The 20,769-nt window shown below is 49.2% G+C and overlaps 1 protein-coding gene across 7 annotated transcripts in view; it reads right to left on the minus strand.

The window, feature by feature from the left end:
* Positions 1–1,598: 1,598 nt before the first annotated feature.
* Positions 1,599–20,769, minus strand: part of ZBTB7C (zinc finger and BTB domain containing 7C) — a 151,071-nt gene continuing 131,900 nt past the window's right edge. For all 7 annotated transcript variants that reach the window (XM_048292682.1, XM_048292688.1, XM_048292685.1 and 4 more), the window contains 2 exons: positions 9,827–11,026; positions 1,599–4,348 (listed from right to left, as the gene is read on the minus strand). In XM_048292682.1, coding sequence (XP_048148639.1) covers positions 3,712–4,348; positions 9,827–11,026 — 1,837 coding nt within the window. In that variant the 3' untranslated portion in view covers positions 1,599–3,711. The remainder of the gene's footprint in view (positions 4,349–9,826; positions 11,027–20,769) is intronic.

Here is a 20,769-nt window from a genome sequence, read left to right on the forward strand (position 1 = left end):
TTCACTTCCAAATGGCTGAACAATGTGGGACAAGTCCCACCGTTCCTACCTGGAGCTTATTTCCCAGGCTTTTGCACCTCATTCAAAAACAACAAAGCAATTCCTGAGCGGCCACATGAATTACAGGGCTCATGTTCGTGTCAGTTGTGTTTAAAGAATCATCAAAAGGTTTGGGTTAGAAGGGACCTTTAAGGGTCATCCAGTTCCACCCCCTTGCCCTGGGCAGGGACACCTTCCACTATCCCAGGTTGCTCCAAGCCCCATCCAACCTGGCCTTGGACACTCCCAGGGATGGGGCAGTCACCACCTGTTGGGGCAACTTGTTCCAGTGTTTTCACCACCCTCATTGTAAAAAATTTCTTCCTTCCATCTAGACTGAATCTTCTCTCAGTTTAAAACACCTCCTTTTCTTCTATCACAACAGGCCCTGCTAAAATGTTTGCCCCCATCTTTCTCCTAAACCACCTTTAGGCCCTGCCAGGGGCTCTGAGCTCTCCCTGGAGCCTTCTCTTGTGCAGCTGAACACCCCCAGCTGTCCCAGGCTGGCTGCAGAGCAGAGGGGCTCCAGCCCTGCAGCAGCTCCGTGGCCTCCTCTGGACTGGCTGCAGCAGCTCCAGGTCCTTGTGCTGTTGTTCCCCAGGGCTGGGGCAGCTCTGTAGGTGGGGTCTCACCTGAGCGGGGCAGAGGGGCAGAATCCCCCCTCCCCTGCTGTCCACACTGCCCCTGCTGCAGCCAGGACGTAGGAGCCAAGGTGAGATGAACAAGAAGCCACCACACCATGAGCTGGGACAGAACCTGTGTCCTTCCAGCCTGAGGTTTGGTGCTCATTACACCCATCCTGGATAGGAAACGGGAGCAGATCCCCAGGAAGGCACCTTCACGCTTAGCTGGGCTCCCACATGGATACCTGTGGCCTGGACTCACCACAAAACATCAAAATGGTAAGAAACAGGGTTTTCTCTAATCATCCCTCTACACCCCAAAACATGATCACTGCCAGCACTCAGCTCCCTCCAGCCCTACCCAACCCAGTGCCAACACGGGAAAATCAACCTTAACTCCATAATTATCATCAGCATCGCAACGCCAACAGCCCCTCGGGCTGGAGCCCGTACCAGCTCAATGCTTAATTAGTAAGTGATTATTCTGCCTTTCCAAAAGGTGTCAGGCAAACATCCACAGAGCTGAAGCCACACGGATGGCTGCGCTGGCAGCTCAGCAACTGCAGCGGCTTTGCCTTCTCACCATGGCCACAGGCAAGAGAATCAAGTCCTGCTAATAATTTAAAAGCATCAGTTAATACAGTTTAATAAATACATAAAATGACCTAGTCTCTTTTTTTCCATCCGCTTTTTAGCATCAATCAAAGTTAAGGGTGATTGTCCCGTGAGTAACTAAGGCAAATCTGTTTGTGTATGTGTGTGTTCCTCACTACTTTTTTGATTTTTTTTCCATTGTTTTGTACATAAAGCAATCACATAAAAATAGTTATAAATAGAAAAATTGCAAAGGTTTATCCCCACTTAGACATATAGGAAAAAAAAAAAAAAGAACCCAACTGACCTAACAAACAAACCAAGACAGAAAAAACACCTTGCTTCAAGTCCTTGCAGATCATACAGTACTCAGCATCTTTGGATATTTTACAATGACTCCAAATCGTAGACAAAAAAAACACCTGAAGGAACCAATCATCTGCAAAATGTCGCTTGTGTAAGGAGTTGATGTGGATTAAAAAGAAAAAGTTTGATGCAGTTCTAAGAAGATTTCTTTTTCTTCTTCCTTTTTTTTCCTCTCCATTGACTTTCATTGCACGTGGAGTCCTTATGATTTCTTTTTGGAGGAGGAAGCCAAGTGTTGGGCAGTTCTTTGGGATCATTCTGCTACGGGTGGTCTCAGTGCAGAAGTCCCTCACACCCTCCTGGGGGCTGTGGAACCCTTGACTCCCTGTGTCCCCCTCCTTGCCTCTGGTGGGCAGATTCTCATCCAGCCACCGCGTCACTGATGGAAAAACCAAAAAACTCATGAACCCGCGGTTCTCACATTCCCTTCTCTTTTGCTGACATTGAAAGGTCACAGTAAAAAGAGAAATAAAAAGCCCTAATTTGTAACATTTACATTTCCAAGTGTTGGTTCCATGTAAAACAACCACTGCAGCCCACCTCAGCCAGTGGTGGAACTGAGGTCCCACCACGTCTGCCTCCAAGGCTCATCTAGGAGGAGCCACAAGAGGCAGATGGCCACCAAAAGCCTTTATCCTTCAGAGTAGCTCATGGATTTGGGGCTGAAGGAGGTGGATAGGGCTATTCCAGCCAATCTGCCACTTTTTTTGCCCCAAAACAATTACCAGATGGGGTGGCCAAGATGGGGTCTGCAGGGATGCTGAGGAGTCACCCCAAACCTGTTGGCCACCGTGTGCAGCCTTTGGCTTGGAGGACCCATATGTCACCACCTTCTCTTTTGAACCAATGAACAGTGAAAAATAGCATTTCTACTTGCTTGCAAGTAGATGACATCACCATCAAGACACCTTTAGTGAACTTCTTTTCCACAAAGATCCCGTGAGACAAGCAGCAGGGATATTTGCACACCCAATTGTTTCCCATCAGCACTGCAGATTTGGGGACACACGAGTGTTTTGTAAATTTTTCTCATCACTATCACATAGGAATTTGAGGGAATTAAGGACAGAACCCCAGACATTTCAGAATGGTCAGCGGCAGCGAATTCTGACTCTTTGGTTTGAAACGAGTTTTTCATTTCAAAATTCCCACGTGGTTCATTTTTTCAAAGCAAGGGTTTAATAAAAGCTCAGTATCGAAACATTTCTGATTCTTCCAAAACTTTTCCTTCACCTTTTCAAGCAACTGAAGTTAAAATACTCAAAATAGGCTTTGGTTCTCCTTTTGAAACTTTGAAATAGGTAAAGAACCAAAATAAGTAAAATCCCCCTTTTCCACCCAGCTTTGCGCTGGGTGTTTTTCTATCTCCTTTTTTTTTTTTTTTTTTTTTTTTAATGTTTTTAGGGTCCCAACTCATGCTGCAGATCAGGGCTTTCACCAGCCCTGTAAATCTGATATACTGCTGAGAAAGGCAGTGGCCAGGATCCTCCCTCTCCCATCAAAGCTGCTAGACCTCCCCTTTATCCCTTGTAGAACAAATATTGTTGCCAGACATAGGAATTAATTAAAAAGAAAAGAAAACAAAACCAGAAAGAAAACAGAAAAGTCCTTTTGACCAAAAGGGCCAAGGAATGCAACATAACAAACCCAAGTCTGGACGGCTTGTCAGTGTCCACTGAGCTCTGTCGGTGGGAAATGGGTAACAGTTCCCACAGAAAAGCCATCTCATGGTGATGGCCGAGCCCTGGACTAAGGCAAGTGACATTTTTGGGAGTGTTGAAGAGAGCAGCAGTCCTGGCCTGGCCTTCCCAGACAGAGCCATGAGTGGTGGGATGGGACAGTGAGTGCCCGATGGCCCCAAAGCCAAGTGCTGAGTCTGAAGTGCCGGTGGCCATGGGGCACGGCACCTGCCCATCCCCTGCTTGCCCCAGGGATGGCCCCGTGCCCCAAGCCCCATGGCAGGCCATGGCAGTGAGGGGATGAAGAGCTTCTCAGGAACCTGATGATGCAGAAGGGCAGGTGGGAGCCCCGGGGGAGCCGGCCGCCTTGTTGGGATGGGAGCAGAGGCATGGTGGGACCAGGTGCAGGTTTAGTTGCTGGCCTCTGAGATGGGAGCCACGTGGCCAAGCCCCGCCAAGCCACTGAAGCCTGTGCTCCAAGGGTCAGGGAGAGGGAAGAAAGGTTGGGCAGCGAGGTTTTCATTGTGGCCCAGGGCGAAGGCGAAGATGCCCGCGTTCCTCTCCATGTCCATCTGGGCCCGCCTGAAGAGCTTCATCTGGGTTTCTTCAATTTGGCTCTCCAGCTCCTGCAGGCTGAAGGGGGTCTTGGCCCCGCTCAGGAAGTGTTTGGGGCTGGGGCCGGGAAGGCACATGGCCGTGCTGCTGAGGTGGCTGCTCATCTCCTCCAGCGTGGGCGGCATCACGAAGCTGTTCTCTACGGGCGGGCCCCCGGGGGTGAAGAGCAGGCCGGCCGCCCGCCACGCCGCCGGCTTGCGGCCGCGCCGGGGCCGCGCAATGCGGCAGCTCTGGCGCTTGATGTGGCGGTGCAGGTGGTCGGAGCGGGTGAAGCTCTTGTAGCAGAACTCGCACTGGTAGGGCCGGATGCCCGTGTGGATGCGCATGTGGTTCTTCAGGTCGTAGTTGTGCACGAACTTGGCGTTGCAGTGGATGCAAAGGTAGGGCCGCTCCCCCGTGTGCTTCCGCATGTGGATTTTGAGCTTGTCCTGCCTGCAAAAGAAAAGGCGCTTGGTCAGCTGGTGTGGGCCGGGGGCAGGGTGGTTGGGATTGCTCTTGGGATCAGGGGAGGAGGTGATGGGAAGGTGGGGAGCTCATCCTGGGGCCTCTCCCAGTGTATGGATGGTCTTGCAGGCTGATGTTTGCATTCGCCTTCTCTTTCCTGGGCACCAAAACATCACACACAGAGCCCTCCCATGTCAGGAGTTTGCAGCCCATCCCAGAGTTCAAAACAGCTTAAATTGGAGGGAAAAAACCCCTGGAATAAACCCAAAACCCACAGAATCGTTAAGGCTGGAGAAGACCTAAGATCATCAAGTCCAATCATTCCCCCAGCCAAGGCCACCACTAACCTGCGTCCCCAAGTGCCACATCCACACGGCTTTTAAATCCCTCCAGGGATGGGGATTTCACTGCTGCCCTGGGCAGCTGTGCCAGGGATGGACAACCCTTTCAGTGAAGAAATTTTTCCTGATTTTCCAAGCTCAAGTTCCCCTGGCACAACTTCAGCCCGTTCCCTCTTGTTCTGTCCCTTGTTCTCTGGGAGAAGAGCCCGGCCCCCACCAGCCTTACAACCTCCTTCCATGTATTTGTAAACAGCAAGTATCTAAATATGGGAATATATCTATATATAACTAAATCTGGGATTATTAAATAAGTACAGCCCTATTCCAGCCTGCGAATAAGGAAATTAGTTGGGATTCGAGAGCCTGGCAACGTGGGACAATACCACTTAAATTCAGTCCCTCTTGGAGCCGATTATCCTCTCCTTTTATTCTTGCACTGACCACATGGTGTCTCAGGAGCTTTCTTATGGAGCAGGAGCATCACAGAGGGTGATGCTGCCAGAGGTGCAGCAGCCAGGCACTCTGTACTTCCCTGCCAGGGTCCTCAAGGCCAGCACACATCCAGCCTCCCACACAGTCTGGAGAAGTTTTTTAAATCCAGCCACGGAATAGCATAATATCCATCCCAATGGCACTTATTTACAAATATATATGTATGTATTTTTTAAGGGGAACGTCTAAAAGCAAGAATATTTTTCCATGCTGGCGATCCAACCACTACGTTTTCCCCCAGTAAATGAATGTTTCCTTTCTCAGCCAAAAAAGCAAAAAAACCAAAATCACAGGTAAAGCATATGATTATAGAAAGTGAAGCTGACTATGGCTCAGCTGAGCTGAACACTGCTTCCTAGGTTGCACCAGTGAAGTTCAAGTAAAGAGCAAAGTGGGAAAATTTACATTGTTTTCCAAAATTATTTCAGTATGAACCCTCCAACATGCTAGTATTGAGGCTAAAAATAATGCAGAACATGTGGAGTAATGTAATTATTAAATATAAAATATATATTATATATTACAGATATGCCATATAAAACTATACTGTGTATTTTAATATAAACAGTAAAGAATATACAATTTATTATTGTTTTAAAATATAATCATATTTTAAATTACATCATATTAAGTATATATTACGATGTTTTAATTTATGTAACATAAAAACCACACTAACATTTGTTTCTTCAGGCAGGTCAAGCTCTCTAAACTTGCAAGGTGCTGCCTTTGAACTAGTTTTTGCCACCCAGCCCGTGTGCATATTGAAACAGTTTTTGGTGACATGCCCAGCAGCACAAAGGCGTTGGCCATACCCTGAGGAATGCAGCCCTGGGCTGGGCATCCCTGCACACCAGTCCCTCAGGATCAAGGATGCAAAGGAGTATCCCTAGCAGGAGAGTCACTTCTTCACCAGACGATGCTTAATTGCCCTTGGGAGACTGATCCCAGCCTGGTCCTGCACCTACAGATTTTTTTAGGGAGACACCAAAAAAGGCATCTCTCAGGACCTGTGCCAAGCTCAGGGCAACTTCCCACTCTGGCATTTTTACAGATGGTGCTACCCCAGTGTTCTCACAAGGGTGCATTTCCCCTGGAGGGGCTGGAATCAGCGCTCAGCAGCAGACAAAGCAGCAGCAGCAGGGAGAATTCCTCCCTGAACGGAGAATCGCGGCGAAGCCGTGCGCGGGTGAACGCGGGGGCTCGTGCTGCAAAGCGGTGGGAAATGTTAATAAAAAGCAGAGCTGCCGGCCCCACCTATAATTTAATTTAAACCCCTATATGTAATGTTTAACCTAGCAGGATCGCTTTTCCTAATAAACACGCCGCGTGCCAGGACTGTATAATGTAAATACAGGCAAAGCTCTTTTCGGGCTATTACCCATCTCCGGCAGCAGACGGAGAGAAACCCAATCCTCCCTGCCCCGGCAGCATCTCCGGGGAATGCAAGGGAGGTTTGTGGCTCTGCCTGGAGCCTCTCAAGGGCTGGGGGGGCGAGGTGCTCTGTGGTGAAGCACCCCAGGGGGAATGTGGCACAGGCAACTCTGGGTTTGTGAGCTGGGAGCTGGGCTGGAGGCTCGCTCTGACGGAGACCCACGCTCCGTGTGTGTGAATAACCTTAATGCAATTGCATTAGGAGAGCGATTAGGGCTCTGTGAGCTGTCACAACACAAATAATAGGAACAAATAATGTTAACCTTTCTGGCTGGAACAGTATCTCCTTGAGTACTCTGGGGTTGTCTTGGTGGAAAAGCTGAAATATTTGCAGCTTTCTCCAGTGTTCTGGCAGGGTAGAACAGCAGACTAGAAGCTGAGCAGCCTTTGTTTAAGGAAAAAATAATTAATGAGCTATTAAATGAAGTCCTGCTTCCTGCGATCAGATGTCCCTGGGCAGCAGGAGTGGCAGATCCAGGTGCATGTGGGGTCCTTGCCCGGCGATGCGAGATCCCACTGATGTGAAGGGGAAAGGATCTGATGGGGAGGTTGGGGCACTCCTCACCCAGGAAAATATATCTTCTCTATTTCCCCAGTAGATTTTCTCCTCCACAGTTTCTTAACTGCAGAAATAAGGCAAAGGACTGATTCATACTGAAATTCCATTTGGGAACCTCTGCTTCCCTGCACCTTCACTCCCAGGGGACCCCAAGAGAGACCATATGAGCTTGCATCTCCCCAGTGAAGGCACCGTGGGTACAAGTACAAAGCTTTCATGAAGCATGGGACTCCCCCCTGAGAGCAAAACAAATAATGCAAGTGGCAGCACTGAGGAAATCCCGGTAGAAATCTCTTTCTACATCTCAATCAGTCCACTTTGCTTAAAAATACACTTTCTCCTGAAAGAGAGCTCTCACATCAGAGTAATGATGAGAACAGTTGAAAACACCCTAACCCAAACAAAACCAATAAGCTGCATGCTATTCAAAATCCTTTGAACACATTTAAAAACAAATCAGTATTTCAAGATATCCACTTTGCTTAGGGTGTTAAAGAAGGAAAAGACCCTTCAGCACCCTTCAGCTCTGCACAGGGTGACCCACAAGAACAGTTTTCATCAGTGATGCTGGGGGACTGCACTGTTGAGCAGCCCCAGCTTTGTGATTTTTTTCCTTGGATAAAGTCCCCCTACCCCTGTGCCCTGTATTGAGACGCTGCTGAGCACATGGGGGATGTCAAAACCAATGGGTTTAGTCCTACATTAGTAATGGATCATGCTAGAGCAGCTCTGTGTGGAGTTTTTAACTTCCACTATGCTGACACAGCCCATCTGGATTAGGGGTCAGTATCAGCATCTCTCTGTGTCTCAGTTTCCCCAAACTAAGTGAACAACACTGCCCTTGCCGTTGGGACTTTGTAAAGGTTTCTGGGAGCCCTCTGGGAGGGCTCAGCTCTATTATTCCTGTTACAGGGAAGTTGTCAGTGATGGATCTAGCCAGACCATTTCCTCATCAGCAATTAGCACCCACAGCAGCACACACAAGGGAGTGATAGGGACCACAGGATGGGGCTGGCCAGGCGTCCCTCCAGTCCCAGATGCCACCACGCTCACAGGGCTGAACCCACGCTGCAGAGACAACAGCCCAGTGCTAACCTGGGGATGCAGCACCAGCAGGAGCCAGACCCAAATTCCTGCAGGCAGGAATGATCACCATGCAGTGGCCTCTCCCCTGCAAATACCAGAGTGAGCTGGCTCATGTCGCACATGCCCGCCCGAGGCACGATGCTCCCTGCATTATAATACAGCGTCTGCTGCGTTGATGGAGGGGAGCATGGAAATTTATTTTCAGGTCAAATTCTCATCATCTGCATATCTTCCATTCGAGTATTATCATAGGGACAGGAGAAGAAAAGACAGGCTGAATGCAGGAGCACCCCAGGTGTCCGGCCATTGTCAGGAGCTCGCCTCTGCCTACTGTGAAGATTATTTTCCTCTGGTTTTCTCACCCTAGCTTAATAGGGCTCTCTCTCTCTCATGCAGCCAGGAGCTGAAATACCATGCTCTTGTCAGAAAGCTTTATTATTATGGTAAAGATTGTTCTCATTAGATATTAATTATACTCAGCAAGAGCAGGTCCAGGAATCTATTTGTCTCTGCTCACCGATTAAATTTGCCCAGCTTTGCAGAGCACAGTTGCAGGCTGGGACATTAGATCTGCACAGCTAAATACAACTTGGCAAGAGTAGCTGTGGCTGCCCCATCCCTGGCAGTGTCCAAGGCCAGGTTGGACAGTGGTTGAAGCAACCTGGGATAGGGGAAGCTGTCCCTGCCCATGGCAGCGGGTGACACTGGATGAACTCTAAAACTCCTTTCCAACCCAAACCATTCTATGATTCTATGAGTCCAGTTTTTCCCTCAGCACTGCCAAGTCCACCAAAACATGTCCCCAGGTGCCACATCTACACAGCTTTTAAATCCCTCCAGGGATGGGGACTCCACCACTGCCCTGGGCAGGCTGTTACAGTGCTCTACATGAAGAAATTTTCCCAATATCCAATCTAAACCTCCTCTGGTGAAGCTTGAGGATGTTTCCCCTTGTCCTGTCATTTGTAACTTTGGAGAAGAGACCGAGACCCCAGCTGCCCTACTAACACATAATAATTAGGGCTGCTCCAGCCCCAGAAAGCCCAGATACTGTCATGTCCAAACATGTGCAATTTGGTTGTGGTCTACACTGATGCCAAAATGTGCAAACCCAAACTAAATACATCCTGTGGCTAAATGGCCCTCCCAGCTCCATGCATCTCTCAGCACATTAGAGATGAAGCCTCCTTGGCTGTTTGACCATCTGTTTTCCAGCTCACTCCGGTCCCACTGTGGTGAACTATGGTGGGGTTGAAAATATCCCGTTACTTATTTAAGCTTTTGTCCAGCGAGGGGATGGATCCAGTGAGTTGTGGATGTCATCCACAACCCACAAAAATCAGTAGGTTCATTTTCTTCCTCCACCCTCCCTTTCTCCTTTTTTTTTTTTTTTTTTTTCCTGAAGGGATAGAGATCATGCCCTGCTTTCTTCCCTGTTTTTGTCTGGGGGGGAAAAAAACCCTGATGTGTAGCTGAGAAATCAGTAATGTATTGTGATGTGGCCCTTCCAGCCACCACCCCACTCCCCACACACAGCAGAGGGGACCAACACACCTGGTAAAGCGAACTTCACAGATATTGCACATATAGGGCTTCTCCCCCGTGTGGGTCCTCATGTGCCTGGGCAGCTTGCCGGCTCCCATGATGACTTTGTTACAGATGGGACACTGCTGGGATGCCTTGGGCTTCATTTTCCTCTCTTCCTCCAGGGGCCATGGGGGGAAAACTCCTCCAAACTGGGTAGCACTTAAGAAATTGAGATAAGCGCTATAGTCAGTCTCTGCCTTAATATGCCCTAAGGGAGCTGCTGGGGTGTTGGCAAACATGTCCTTGAAGAAGTCATTAGGGAAAGGAGGCGGAGGCAGAGGCAGGTCTTCCTTCTCCTCCTCTTCCTTGATCTTCCTCTTTTTGATCACCAAATCCAAAGGGCCATTGTCTACTTGCGGCTCTTCAAGCTGGGAGAAGGAGTTAAAGTCACCATTCCACAGATGGGGGAAGAAGCTGGGGGCGAAAGGAGATAGAACTGGCCTCCTTTCTGGGATGTTTGCCTTAGGGTACAAGTTTTCACTCAGCAAGGACTCGATGGAGAAGTCTCTTATCATGCCCAAGTGTCCAGAGGAGTTACTGGCTGGGAAGTGATTTGGAAAATCTTTAGGTGCTTCTGTGTAAGCTTCTTCAGTAAGATCGGACTCAGAAGGGCTTTGGTGGCAGCTTACTTCTTGTACATCAGTTAGGTTCTCCTGATTGACAAAATCTTCCACTTCCTCCTCCTCCTCTTCCTCCTCATCTTCATCTTCGTCTTCATCATCATCGTCGTCCTCTTTGTCATCTTCCTCCTCGGCCTCTCTGTCGGGCTCCATGATTTCAAGGCATACGTTGATGATGCTCTGGATCTCCAGCATCTTGGCAGCGCTGAGGATGTGCTTGACGTTTGAGGTGGTGATGGTGAGGGTTGAGGTGTAGGCAAACTCGAGGATAGCAGAAAGTGCTTCAGGCTTGACAAAGTCAATCTCGTAAACATAGGGCTGGTCTGTTAAAGTGCCGGTAGTGAAGAGTTTTTTGAAGTACTTGCTGCAGGCAGCCAGGACGGAGCGGTGGGTGCGGTACTCCTGGTCCTGGACGATGAGGATGACATCGCAGAGGAGCCCGTCATGCCTCTGCTCGTTTAAACCACACAGGACCTCAGTGCTGTGGTTCGGGAATGGGATCCCGATAAGATCTTCAATGCCATTGGCCATATTCTCATTTAGTGCCCTAGGACAAAGCACAGACAGCAGAGTGTTAGCTGGGGATTCCCGGTCAATAATGCCAAAACGATGCTGCCTTCCCTCCTCTACCTCACCTGTCCTCACCACCTGCTTGCACTAAGCGTGTCCCTTGGCCACCTTCAGCTCCTTCCAGATCCTCTGTAGCTGAACCTCTGCTTCCCTCCACATCTCTTCACCTCCTTCTTTGTCCTCATCCTTCTCGATTCCCACCCTACTCACCTTTTCAAAATCACCACGAGCTCCCTCTTCTGTTTCACACCTGTCCCCCAGCAGCCTTGTGCAATGACTCCCTCCCCATCACATTTCTTCCACATCCTCCTGGAGCCAGCATTGTTCCAGGCACATGTTGGATTCGTGAGCCAGGAGCTATGTGGGTAAAGTGGGATGCTGTATTGCTTCACACTGCCAAGAGCCAGCACCTACACTGCTTAAACCAGACAAGCCAGGGAGTGCCCATCTCATCTACGTGATTGTTTTTGGGACTGGTACAACTGGACATCCCAGATAGGAGGGTCATGGCTTCCTGCTGCAGCAGGAGAGTGATCCTTATGCATCTTCAGTCCTGCTACTTCATGCCTGGAAGCTATGACATGTCACCTCACACAGGGACAAGCCATGTAGGAATGTCTCCCTGAGGGATCTGGGAATGGGGAGGAAAGCAAGGATTTGTGTCGCAGTGTGTATCTAAACACTCAGAGGAAGACAACCAGGTATCAAGGAGCTGGCCAGACACAGATTGTTGTCTGCTATCTCTTCCCATGAGCTGAGCTTTCTCCATTCCAAATCCTGCTTGGACTTGTCAGCAGGGTATCAAAATGCCCTGTGCATCTGGCAAACGTCTTCCCCGGCTAGAGCAGCTTTAGCTTCAAAGGAAACTCGGAAGCAAAAAGCCCACACCCAAGAGGAAAACCCGATTTTTTTTTTTTTTTTTTAATCTGTAAGATGTTTCCTCTTTCACACGGCTCCAGCAGCCCTTCCACATGAGAAATCCCAGGAAAGGAAAGCAATTTCCTCCAGCAGGTGACGAATACATTAATCCCCTCACAGACAGAATACATCAAACAGACAGAATAACTTTGAATACACTAACCCTTGGAAACTCCCAGGACACAGAGCATGTGTTCCTGCAGTGTCACCTTTACCTGGTGCAGGTAGACACTTGGTTCGCTGCCGAGGGACAGAGCAGTTCATCTCCAGGAGAACTCAGGGCACATGAAAGCACAACTGCAGCCCCATTCCATTCCTTTTGCAAGGCTGACACCATCAGGCAGGTTCCCAATGTCGCCCTCTGCAGCTCTGTCAGGTTCCCAATTCCACACCATCCCACCTCTGCACCTCTCCCGGGATCCGCTGCCACGTCCTGGGTGTCCTTCCCTGCTCGGTTTCTGGCTGCGCTGATTCCAAACCTCCTTCAAACCACCAGTGGGGACCTGGTTCACTTCAGCTGGCTCCCACCCTCCCAGCTGCCTCGGGGATGGAAAGAGCCTGGTCTGATGGAGGCTGTCCATGAAAACCTGGGCTTCACCTTGGCCAGCAAGACAGCAACCCTTGGGAAGCCTGGGGAGCCCGTAGAAACGGGCTGTGGTAAACGCTGGAAGGAAACGCTCCTGTGGTAAAAGGAACGCTGTATCCCTTTTCCTCCCACCCCAGGGAGACCTTGCAGGTATCTCCCCCACACTTAACCAGCGCTGCCAAAAACGGGTGTGTGGGAGCCAGAGAGTGAAGGTCTCAGGAGGATGGTGCAACCCAGAGGGAGGTGATGGACCACAGGCCTGCTGGGAGCAACAGGGATGGGGGACAGCTGTCTCTGGTCAGTGAAGCTTCACAGGGGCTGGAGGGCAGCCCCAACCATGGGAAGCCCTCTCCAGCCACCTCCCCATGCCCAGAGCTGGGGAGAGGAACCAGGAATTACACCCAGCTCCAGCTACCAACATTTTCAGCGGAAGGAGGGTGCTCCAGCCCCGCATCCCGCAGTGTGCCCATTACCTCCACGCTAATTACATCTGTTGTCTGAAACAAATTGATTCATTACAGTGTGCTGCGCTTAACCATGTTAACCAGCAACGCTCCTCTGCGATCCCGACCAGCTCCGTATCAAATCCTCCTTGAAAATCGCCGATAAATGACAGTAAATCCAATACCTTCTCCAAGTGGAGTGTAAGATAATAAATAACCCCTGAGCCAGGGAGGAAAAGACAGCTTCCTTTCTAGGGCTTTGTATCCCGAATAATAAGCATGAGCAATTAAATTTCTATTGCTGTTTTTATCATCTACTTGGTTTTTTTTTTTTTTTTGGAAGGAGCCTGAGTGTTAAAGGAGCTCCTCGCATGAAGAAACGTGTCTTCCTATTTTGATCTTTCACTGCCAGATCACCCTAAGTGCCAAAAATCAGAACAGCAGAATACTAGAGTACCCTGAGAAATGTTTTTACAGAGGGTTTTTTCTGGACACTGAGCTTCATTCTCCCTAATTAGTGGATTATTCACTCAACAGCAAGAAAAATTAGAATTGGGGGATTGGGGTGTGTGATTATATATATGGTTACATATAATTTATATGTATAAAATATATTAAAAATTATGGGGTTTTGGTGGAAATTAGCTACTTTTCCTTTCTTATCCCCCCACCCCGGTCCTCCTGAGATGTGGTTCTGTTAACTGCAGCGTTTAGGCAAGCCAATAACTTTACAGGATGCTGGCAAAATTGAAGGTGATTCATGTCATTTAAACTGGGGGTGAGGGGGGAGAGGGAGAGAAACAGCCCATTCATTTGCATACATCTGCATTTTTTAAACTCGCAGGGTGGTTTGACAGCTCTGGAGCTCAGCGAGTTTGAGAAATGACCTTATGGTTCCCATGCCCCCGGGGAGGTTGATGGCCAGAGGCTGGAAGTGTGCTGAGGCTGACGTTTTCCTTCCTTCCCCTCCCTCCTCTCCCTCCCCCTGCGCTCCCCCCTTCCCCTCCCCAAGCCAAGGGTGGGGTCCTCAATAATAACAGGCTTAAAAATAGCATCTGATGGTGACAAATGTCACCAGTGCATGCACACACACACACACACAGAGAGAGGCAAATGCTGAGCAGACGACATGGAGTTAAACAGAAAAATCCCGTTTTATAATAGAAAATTACAGCATTGTTAAAATAAACTGGAGGGAGATGGTGGAAAGGGTGGAGGGCACCTAAAATAAACGTATTCTGCAAATGACGTTGTGAAACATTGCATTTATGGTCATGCTTAAAACTCATTCATTACTTTCTTGCCAGGAAAAGCCCCACTTATAAAAAAAATTATGGTGGGATACTGGACCGCTTCCCCCCATGTTCTGCCAACAGATTTAGACACCTGAAGCTGCAACAGGAAAAAAAGAGGGGTTGGGAGAGCTAAGCTTTGTCCCCTTTTTGGATGAAAAACCCCAGATACAAGCCAGGGACGACAGCAATGCCATAAACCACCTGCATCCTGCACTCCCTGGGTGACCCAAAGCTGATCCAGGCATTCTGCTGCTCAAAAACCCCTTTTTTTTTTTTTTTGTTGTTTGTTTGGGGTTTTTTTTTCTGGTGTGGTTTTTTTTTGTTTTTATAATCTTTTTTCTCCAACTTCCTTCAGTATAATACTGAAGGACCTCAGCATCTCCAAACCAGCAATGTAAAACTGGAATACCAGTGAGAAGAAGCAAAATGCTCGTTTTAGCACCGTGGCAAGTGAAAACCAGAAGCACACTCAATAGATTATAAAGATATATGCACAGAAAACAGATAAAAGCAAACTTGTATTGCCTATACTCATTTGTAGGGGTGGAAATGGAGCACCAACACAGCTCAGAGCAGCCCTGGAAAGATGTGCCAGCCCTGAGGAGGGACAGGACCCTGCTCCTGGGTCTCAGTGCTGCTCAGTGGCAGGAGCAAGAGACCTGTGACCTGTGAGGGCTCTTCACCAGCACTTCCCTTTCCCATCTCCTTCCTCAGCCCCGGTGACAACGCCCTGAAAAGCCAAGCCCTTGGAGGAGATAAAGGCTGCCAGGGAGAGCCCAGGCTTGTGCAACGTGTGGCTGCTGGTTCAGGGCTGTGTCAGGGATGGGGGATGTCCCCTTCCCACCCGCTGCATCCATGGGGACAGTGCTTCACAGCCTGAGCCTTGGCTGGGAGATGGCAATTTTGACTTTTAATTGTGTGTTGGCATGCAACATAATTGCTGTAACACGCAGTGTTTCAATATTTTAATACTCTAATATTTTAATATATTAATATTCTGGTACATTAATATTTTATTATTTGTGTATTTTAGATATTTATACTTTCACATTAATATTGTATATATTCACATTTTGTGTGCTTTTATTTTATATTTTTGATATTCACATTGAGATTTTTCTGAGCATCTCCCTTTAAAATGTGCATTGCTTGGCCTTCTCTTTGCTCTGATTTTCCCTCAGGAAAGTGCTGGCTCCTGACTGTGTTTCTTTTTGCTGTGCCTACAGTCACTCTCTGTGGGAGCACCCCCCCCAAAGATATGGGGGTGCCCCAGGGCAAGCAGGGGATGCAAAGCAGCTGCCCCCCCATGCCAGGCTCATTCTGCATTCAGCACAGTGGAGGAAGGAGCCTAAGGCTCTGGCTGATCTCTGCCTGCTCTTGGTGTCAAAATGTCATTTCTCCAGGCAAAACAAGGTGTCTCCAGTTCACCCCTTCACCCAGCCTGTGTGTGGAGAGGGATTCAGGGTGCAAGGCCAGGGGCAAGGCTTGAGGTTGAACATCCCTGGCCACTGCTCCCCCCTCCCAGCCAGCTGCTGGCCCTGCCTCCTGAGCATCCCTCGGTACTTGCTGACAAAAACCCCTGGAGGAACTCCAGCCCCTTTACCCCTGAAGCATGAGACCACCCAGCAAAGCATCCCAGAGGTGTCAGAACCAGGCTTTGGGGTGCTGAGCATGCCAGACCACCCCAGGCTGCTGACCTTGTCAGGAGAGGGAGTCAGAGAACCACAGAATTAATCTCAGAATGGTTTGGGCTGGAAGGGACCTTTGAGCTCATCCTTCCACCCTCTGCCATAGGCAGGGACACCTTCCACTATCCCAGGTTGCTCCAAGCCCCATCCAACCCAGCCTTGAACACTTCCAAAGACAGGAGAGTCAGCAGGAGAGCTCAACACCTTTCGTCACCCTGATTTATTTTCTACCACCACCTCCTCGGCCCGGAGCACTCAGCACCCTGAGGCTCAGATGCTTTGGCTCTGCTGCTCTGCTACCTGCACCTCTTTCCCAATCCCTGCTCCAGGCTGCAGGAGCAGAGGCAGCAGCCAGGGTGGGCTGGCTGCTCTCCCTCTGCATCCACCCATGGTCCCGTCAGTGCAGACCTGCCTGCTACATCCATCAGCCCATAAATGTATGTGGGTTATTTTCTTCCCCCAGTTTTATTTGTGCCTCTTCATAATGAGGCAATTAAGATGTGCATGTGAGATCACCGTAATCTGTCAAAATATTACAGCTACCTTCAATGGGATACGCTGGCCAGTGATTGATCACTCCTGCTCCTGTTACTTGGTGGAAAAACACTGGCACAGGGTGTCCAGAGAAGCTGTGGCTGCCCCATCCTTGGGAGTATCCAAGGCCCGGTTGGAGGGGGCTTGGAGCAATGTGGGATAGTGGAAGGTGTCTCTGCCCATGGCAGGGGGCTTGGACAAGATGGTCCCTTCAAACCCAAACCAATCTAGGATTCTATTTTGGTGGCATAGGGACACTGAGGCTCTGTTCCTGTATCCACCAACTGCTCCACGACCTTGAGCAAGTCCCTTGTGCAAATGTCCCCAAGCAAAGCCACCCACGGTGACACCCCATTCAAAGTCAGCCCCACAGGGATAACACCACTGCCTTGGCCAAGCACTTCACTCCAGTTTGGAAGATTAAGAAAGATTTGGGATCCCTAAAGGCCTATTTGAAGGCAGAGAGAGAGGTGGGATTATTTTTTTTTATTTAAAACAGCAGGAAGGTGTAAAACCTAAAAAAAGGTAAATATTCCCTTTATATTTATTCCTTAATATAGGGGCACACCTCCCCTCTGAACACCTTGTCTCCAGAAGAACATGTTATTAAACCACCCACCCCAGCAGCAAGTGTTTCTGCCCTCCAGCAGAAAGGTGGGGCAGAGAGCTCCTCGCCTTTCAGTCACTTCCCTGGGATGCCTGGAACGATGAGGAAAACGTGGCGACACCAACCACTGCCTCCCTCACAAGGAAATCAGCGGGGTTCTGAAGGACACCATCCACTCTGCAGACCCAAAGGTGGTTCTGTGGGAAGGAACCACCTCACAGCAACAGCACCAGGGTCTTACTGCCGGGCTGGGCACCCACCCCAGCCTCCAGGAACTGGGACCAGTCTGGGAAACACAGTGTTGAGCTGGGAAAGCTGGGGGTGTTTGGCTTTTAACTGAGCTGATCCACCCAAAAATGAGGATCTCACCAAAAACTCATGGATTTTGCTTGGATCTGGACAGAGCAGAAAAGGGCAGAGGTTTCCAAAGCGATGCTTTGAAGAGGAAGGATGCACAGAAGGTGCCGTTCTCCTTGGAAGATGCTCACTGGCAGCACGGATGGGGAGGAAGCCCTGTGGGTGGGTGCAGAGGTGGCATCACCCCACAGGTCTCTGGCGAGGGAGCAGCTCTGTAAATGGAACAGGTCAGCACAATTTAAAGGGATGCTCCGTGGGACACCAATGGCAAAGGCCAAGCAGAGTCCCCACGATGATGACACAGATGGAGACCTCCCACTGATGACGGGAGGAAAGGGGTGGCCAAGGAGCCCAGCCCTCCACAGGATGCATGAGATGGAAGAACCCCAGAAGTCGAGCATGGTTTGATCACATAATTAAAGTGGTTAGGCTTCAGGGAGTGAGATCACAGAAGTGACCTTCACCCTGGTATTTCTTCATTACTTACTGGACTTGTCAGTATTCACACTAATCTCTGAACAAAATCCTTGGGCATACAAGGATTCATCCTTACCAACATCTGGCTGGCCAGTTGAGCCCATGTGAACTATTTATATTTGCACATACAATATAATACTGACCTTTTTTTTTCAGCTGGAACTACTAGTTTCCTACAAGCAGGGCACAAAAAAGCCATATTCACTCAAGTACCATCAGGGAATCCAAAATAAAACATGCTCTAGAAACCTCTCTGGAGTTTCCAGTGATCCCAACAACAACCCTTTCTGTTCCCAGCTTCCAAAATCCATGTGGGAGCTTATCCAGCCACACAGATCTGGGGCACATCAGTGCTGGAGATCTGCTGGATATCCCTGGTACAACATCACTTGGGAAGCACCACGAGGACTATTTGCCCAGGAAGGTGGTGACAGGTGCCACTCATTCGGTCACCAGGGTGTGGAGGCCAAAGCACCTCCTGGGCCCTTTGTGAATCCATCCCAGGGAATTTTTGAAGACTTCTTACACATCACAGCAAATACACATCTGTCAACAGATCCATCCCTGCAGGTGAACCCCAGCTACCCAGAGTCTACATGAAGCACTCTGTACTTCATCAACTTTGTTTACATACAAATACAATCTGGCAAAATTGCAAATTATGAATCCAATCATCCCTCAGAGAGCTGGACAGTTGGGTGCTGCTGGTTAATGGCAATTTGCTGCTGCTCCATGACCACCAGGACCTGACCCCGGTCCATTTAAGGCTAGATTTTTTGGCCTCAGTTCCTCTCTGGGGAGGAACTTGTGGCTCAAGTTGAGCCCTTGGGTGGCATGTGGTGATGAACAGGTTGAGCTCATGGCAGGCTTTAAGGTCCCTTCCAACCCAAACCATTCTGTGATTCTATGATCACATCACCAAGTCCCAAGCCCCTTCCATTTCCTTGGAACCAGCTGTCAGCCCCAGATAAACACCAACAGGAGCCCTGGCAGGGCCAGAATAGAGTTCAATGCCTCCTACAATTGAAAGGCCATGTTTTCACTTTGGTTTCCTTTTCCTAGCTTGTTTAAATTGCCCATCAGACTTCCCAGTTTCAGAATTTATAAAAAGCTCCAAAATCAGGAGCTCCAGGTCACTTCTTGGTGGCAGCTTGATGAAGTTTGCATGCTGCATGACAAATGCCATCTGATGTGCTGAGCAGGTCTTGGCAAAGGGGGATTCTGGTGATAAACGGTCAAATAAACACAAACAATTAGTGGAGCTACATCAAAGGCACCGCCTGGCTCCAGATGGTGTTTTGAGGACTTCATGCATGCACAGAGCAGAGACTAATTAATTAACCACAGCATCTAGGCAGGTACCAGAGGGGAGACTTTATAGAGTGGTCACATCTGACCACACTCTTTTCTTGCAGCCTTGTCCTCCCCATTCAAGCATTTTCTTGGAGGTCTGGAGCTTGAGGGGATGGTGCTCCAGGCATGAGCTCCCTACTTCTCCTCTCTGCTGAGGCTTCAGAAGATGCTGCAAGGCTGAAGATGCTCAATTTCCCTTTTTTTTTGCTTGAAATCCTGAGTGGACCCTGTCTACACAGCTCTGTGTAGCCTTGATGCTCTCCCGGCCATGCTCTATTTGATGCTGCTGGTAGAGGCAATGACCCTGGGTGATATCTCCCCCCACTATATCTATATGCACACACTTAAAACACGTGTGGGAGGGGGGAATATGTTAAGTGAAACAGGAGAGTTTCCAGGCATCCTTTGCAACCACCCCACTCTCATGGAAACTCATTCACACTTCAAGTGACGTGCTCCCCCTCCCACACCACCAAAATGAGGAAGAAAAGAGAGAGCAAGAGGAAAATCCCCACCGAAGATATGCCCATGCCAGGGTCTGGCTGAACATCAGGTTGCTGGTCCCCCCAGCAGCTCTGGCATGAGATAGACGAAGGTCCGTGAGGTATGTGATATTGCTGGTGGCATTTCTGTCCATGTGTGTGCAGCCAGTCTCCTCCAGCACCGTCCCCTTTTGCCCAGACCCTGCTATAGGGAGTGATATAGGATATATATATATATATATATATATATATATATAGGATACATCCCTATGGACACACAACATTACAATCCAATGAGTACATCAGTGGTAGGTACCTCCTTCCAGCACGGCCTTAAAAATAGCCAGAAAAGCCATTTCCTCCCATTCTGAACTCTCCTGGGAGAACAGGCCAGCCCCTTCACTCTCTCTTGTCCTGTTCTTCTTCAGAGCCAGAAAAAGGAAAAGAAATTTTAAAAAGGCTCCTATTGAATGGCCTGCACACACTGGGTGGGTTTGCTTCCTGACAAAAAAAAACACAAAAAACCACCAACCAACCAACCAACCACGGCGGAAAAATGTGCCCAGCTTAACCATGGAAAACTGGTTTGGCACTCCCTCCAGAGTGGACAGGATTGCGAGGGACTTGGACGCAGATCCGGGTGAGGCTGTCACCAGCCTGCATGAAAACACGGCTCCAAAATAAAATACATTCTCTGAGGGCTCCAAAAAAGCAGAGGGCAAAGGACAGGGATCCAGCTTCCCCTTCTCTTCTCCCCCCCACCTCACCCCCAGAGAGAAAGCCACCAACGGGAGGACTTTGGGAATAAAAATAAAAGGGTCAGAGCGCTTGCACATTAAATCAGAAGCAGATGTGTGCCTGCTCGCCAGCCTGAGTCACCGCGGGAGGGTGGGGAAGGGGGGGTTATCGCTATTTTGGTGCTGGGTGTGGGGTACAGAAAACAATGTGTTGAGAAGGCGGTGCAGTGTTTGAGCAGGCTT

Source organism: Corvus hawaiiensis, chromosome Z (assembly GCF_020740725.1).
Source record: "Corvus hawaiiensis isolate bCorHaw1 chromosome Z, bCorHaw1.pri.cur, whole genome shotgun sequence".
In the NCBI taxonomy this organism is placed as follows: domain Eukaryota; kingdom Metazoa; phylum Chordata; class Aves; order Passeriformes; family Corvidae; genus Corvus; species Corvus hawaiiensis.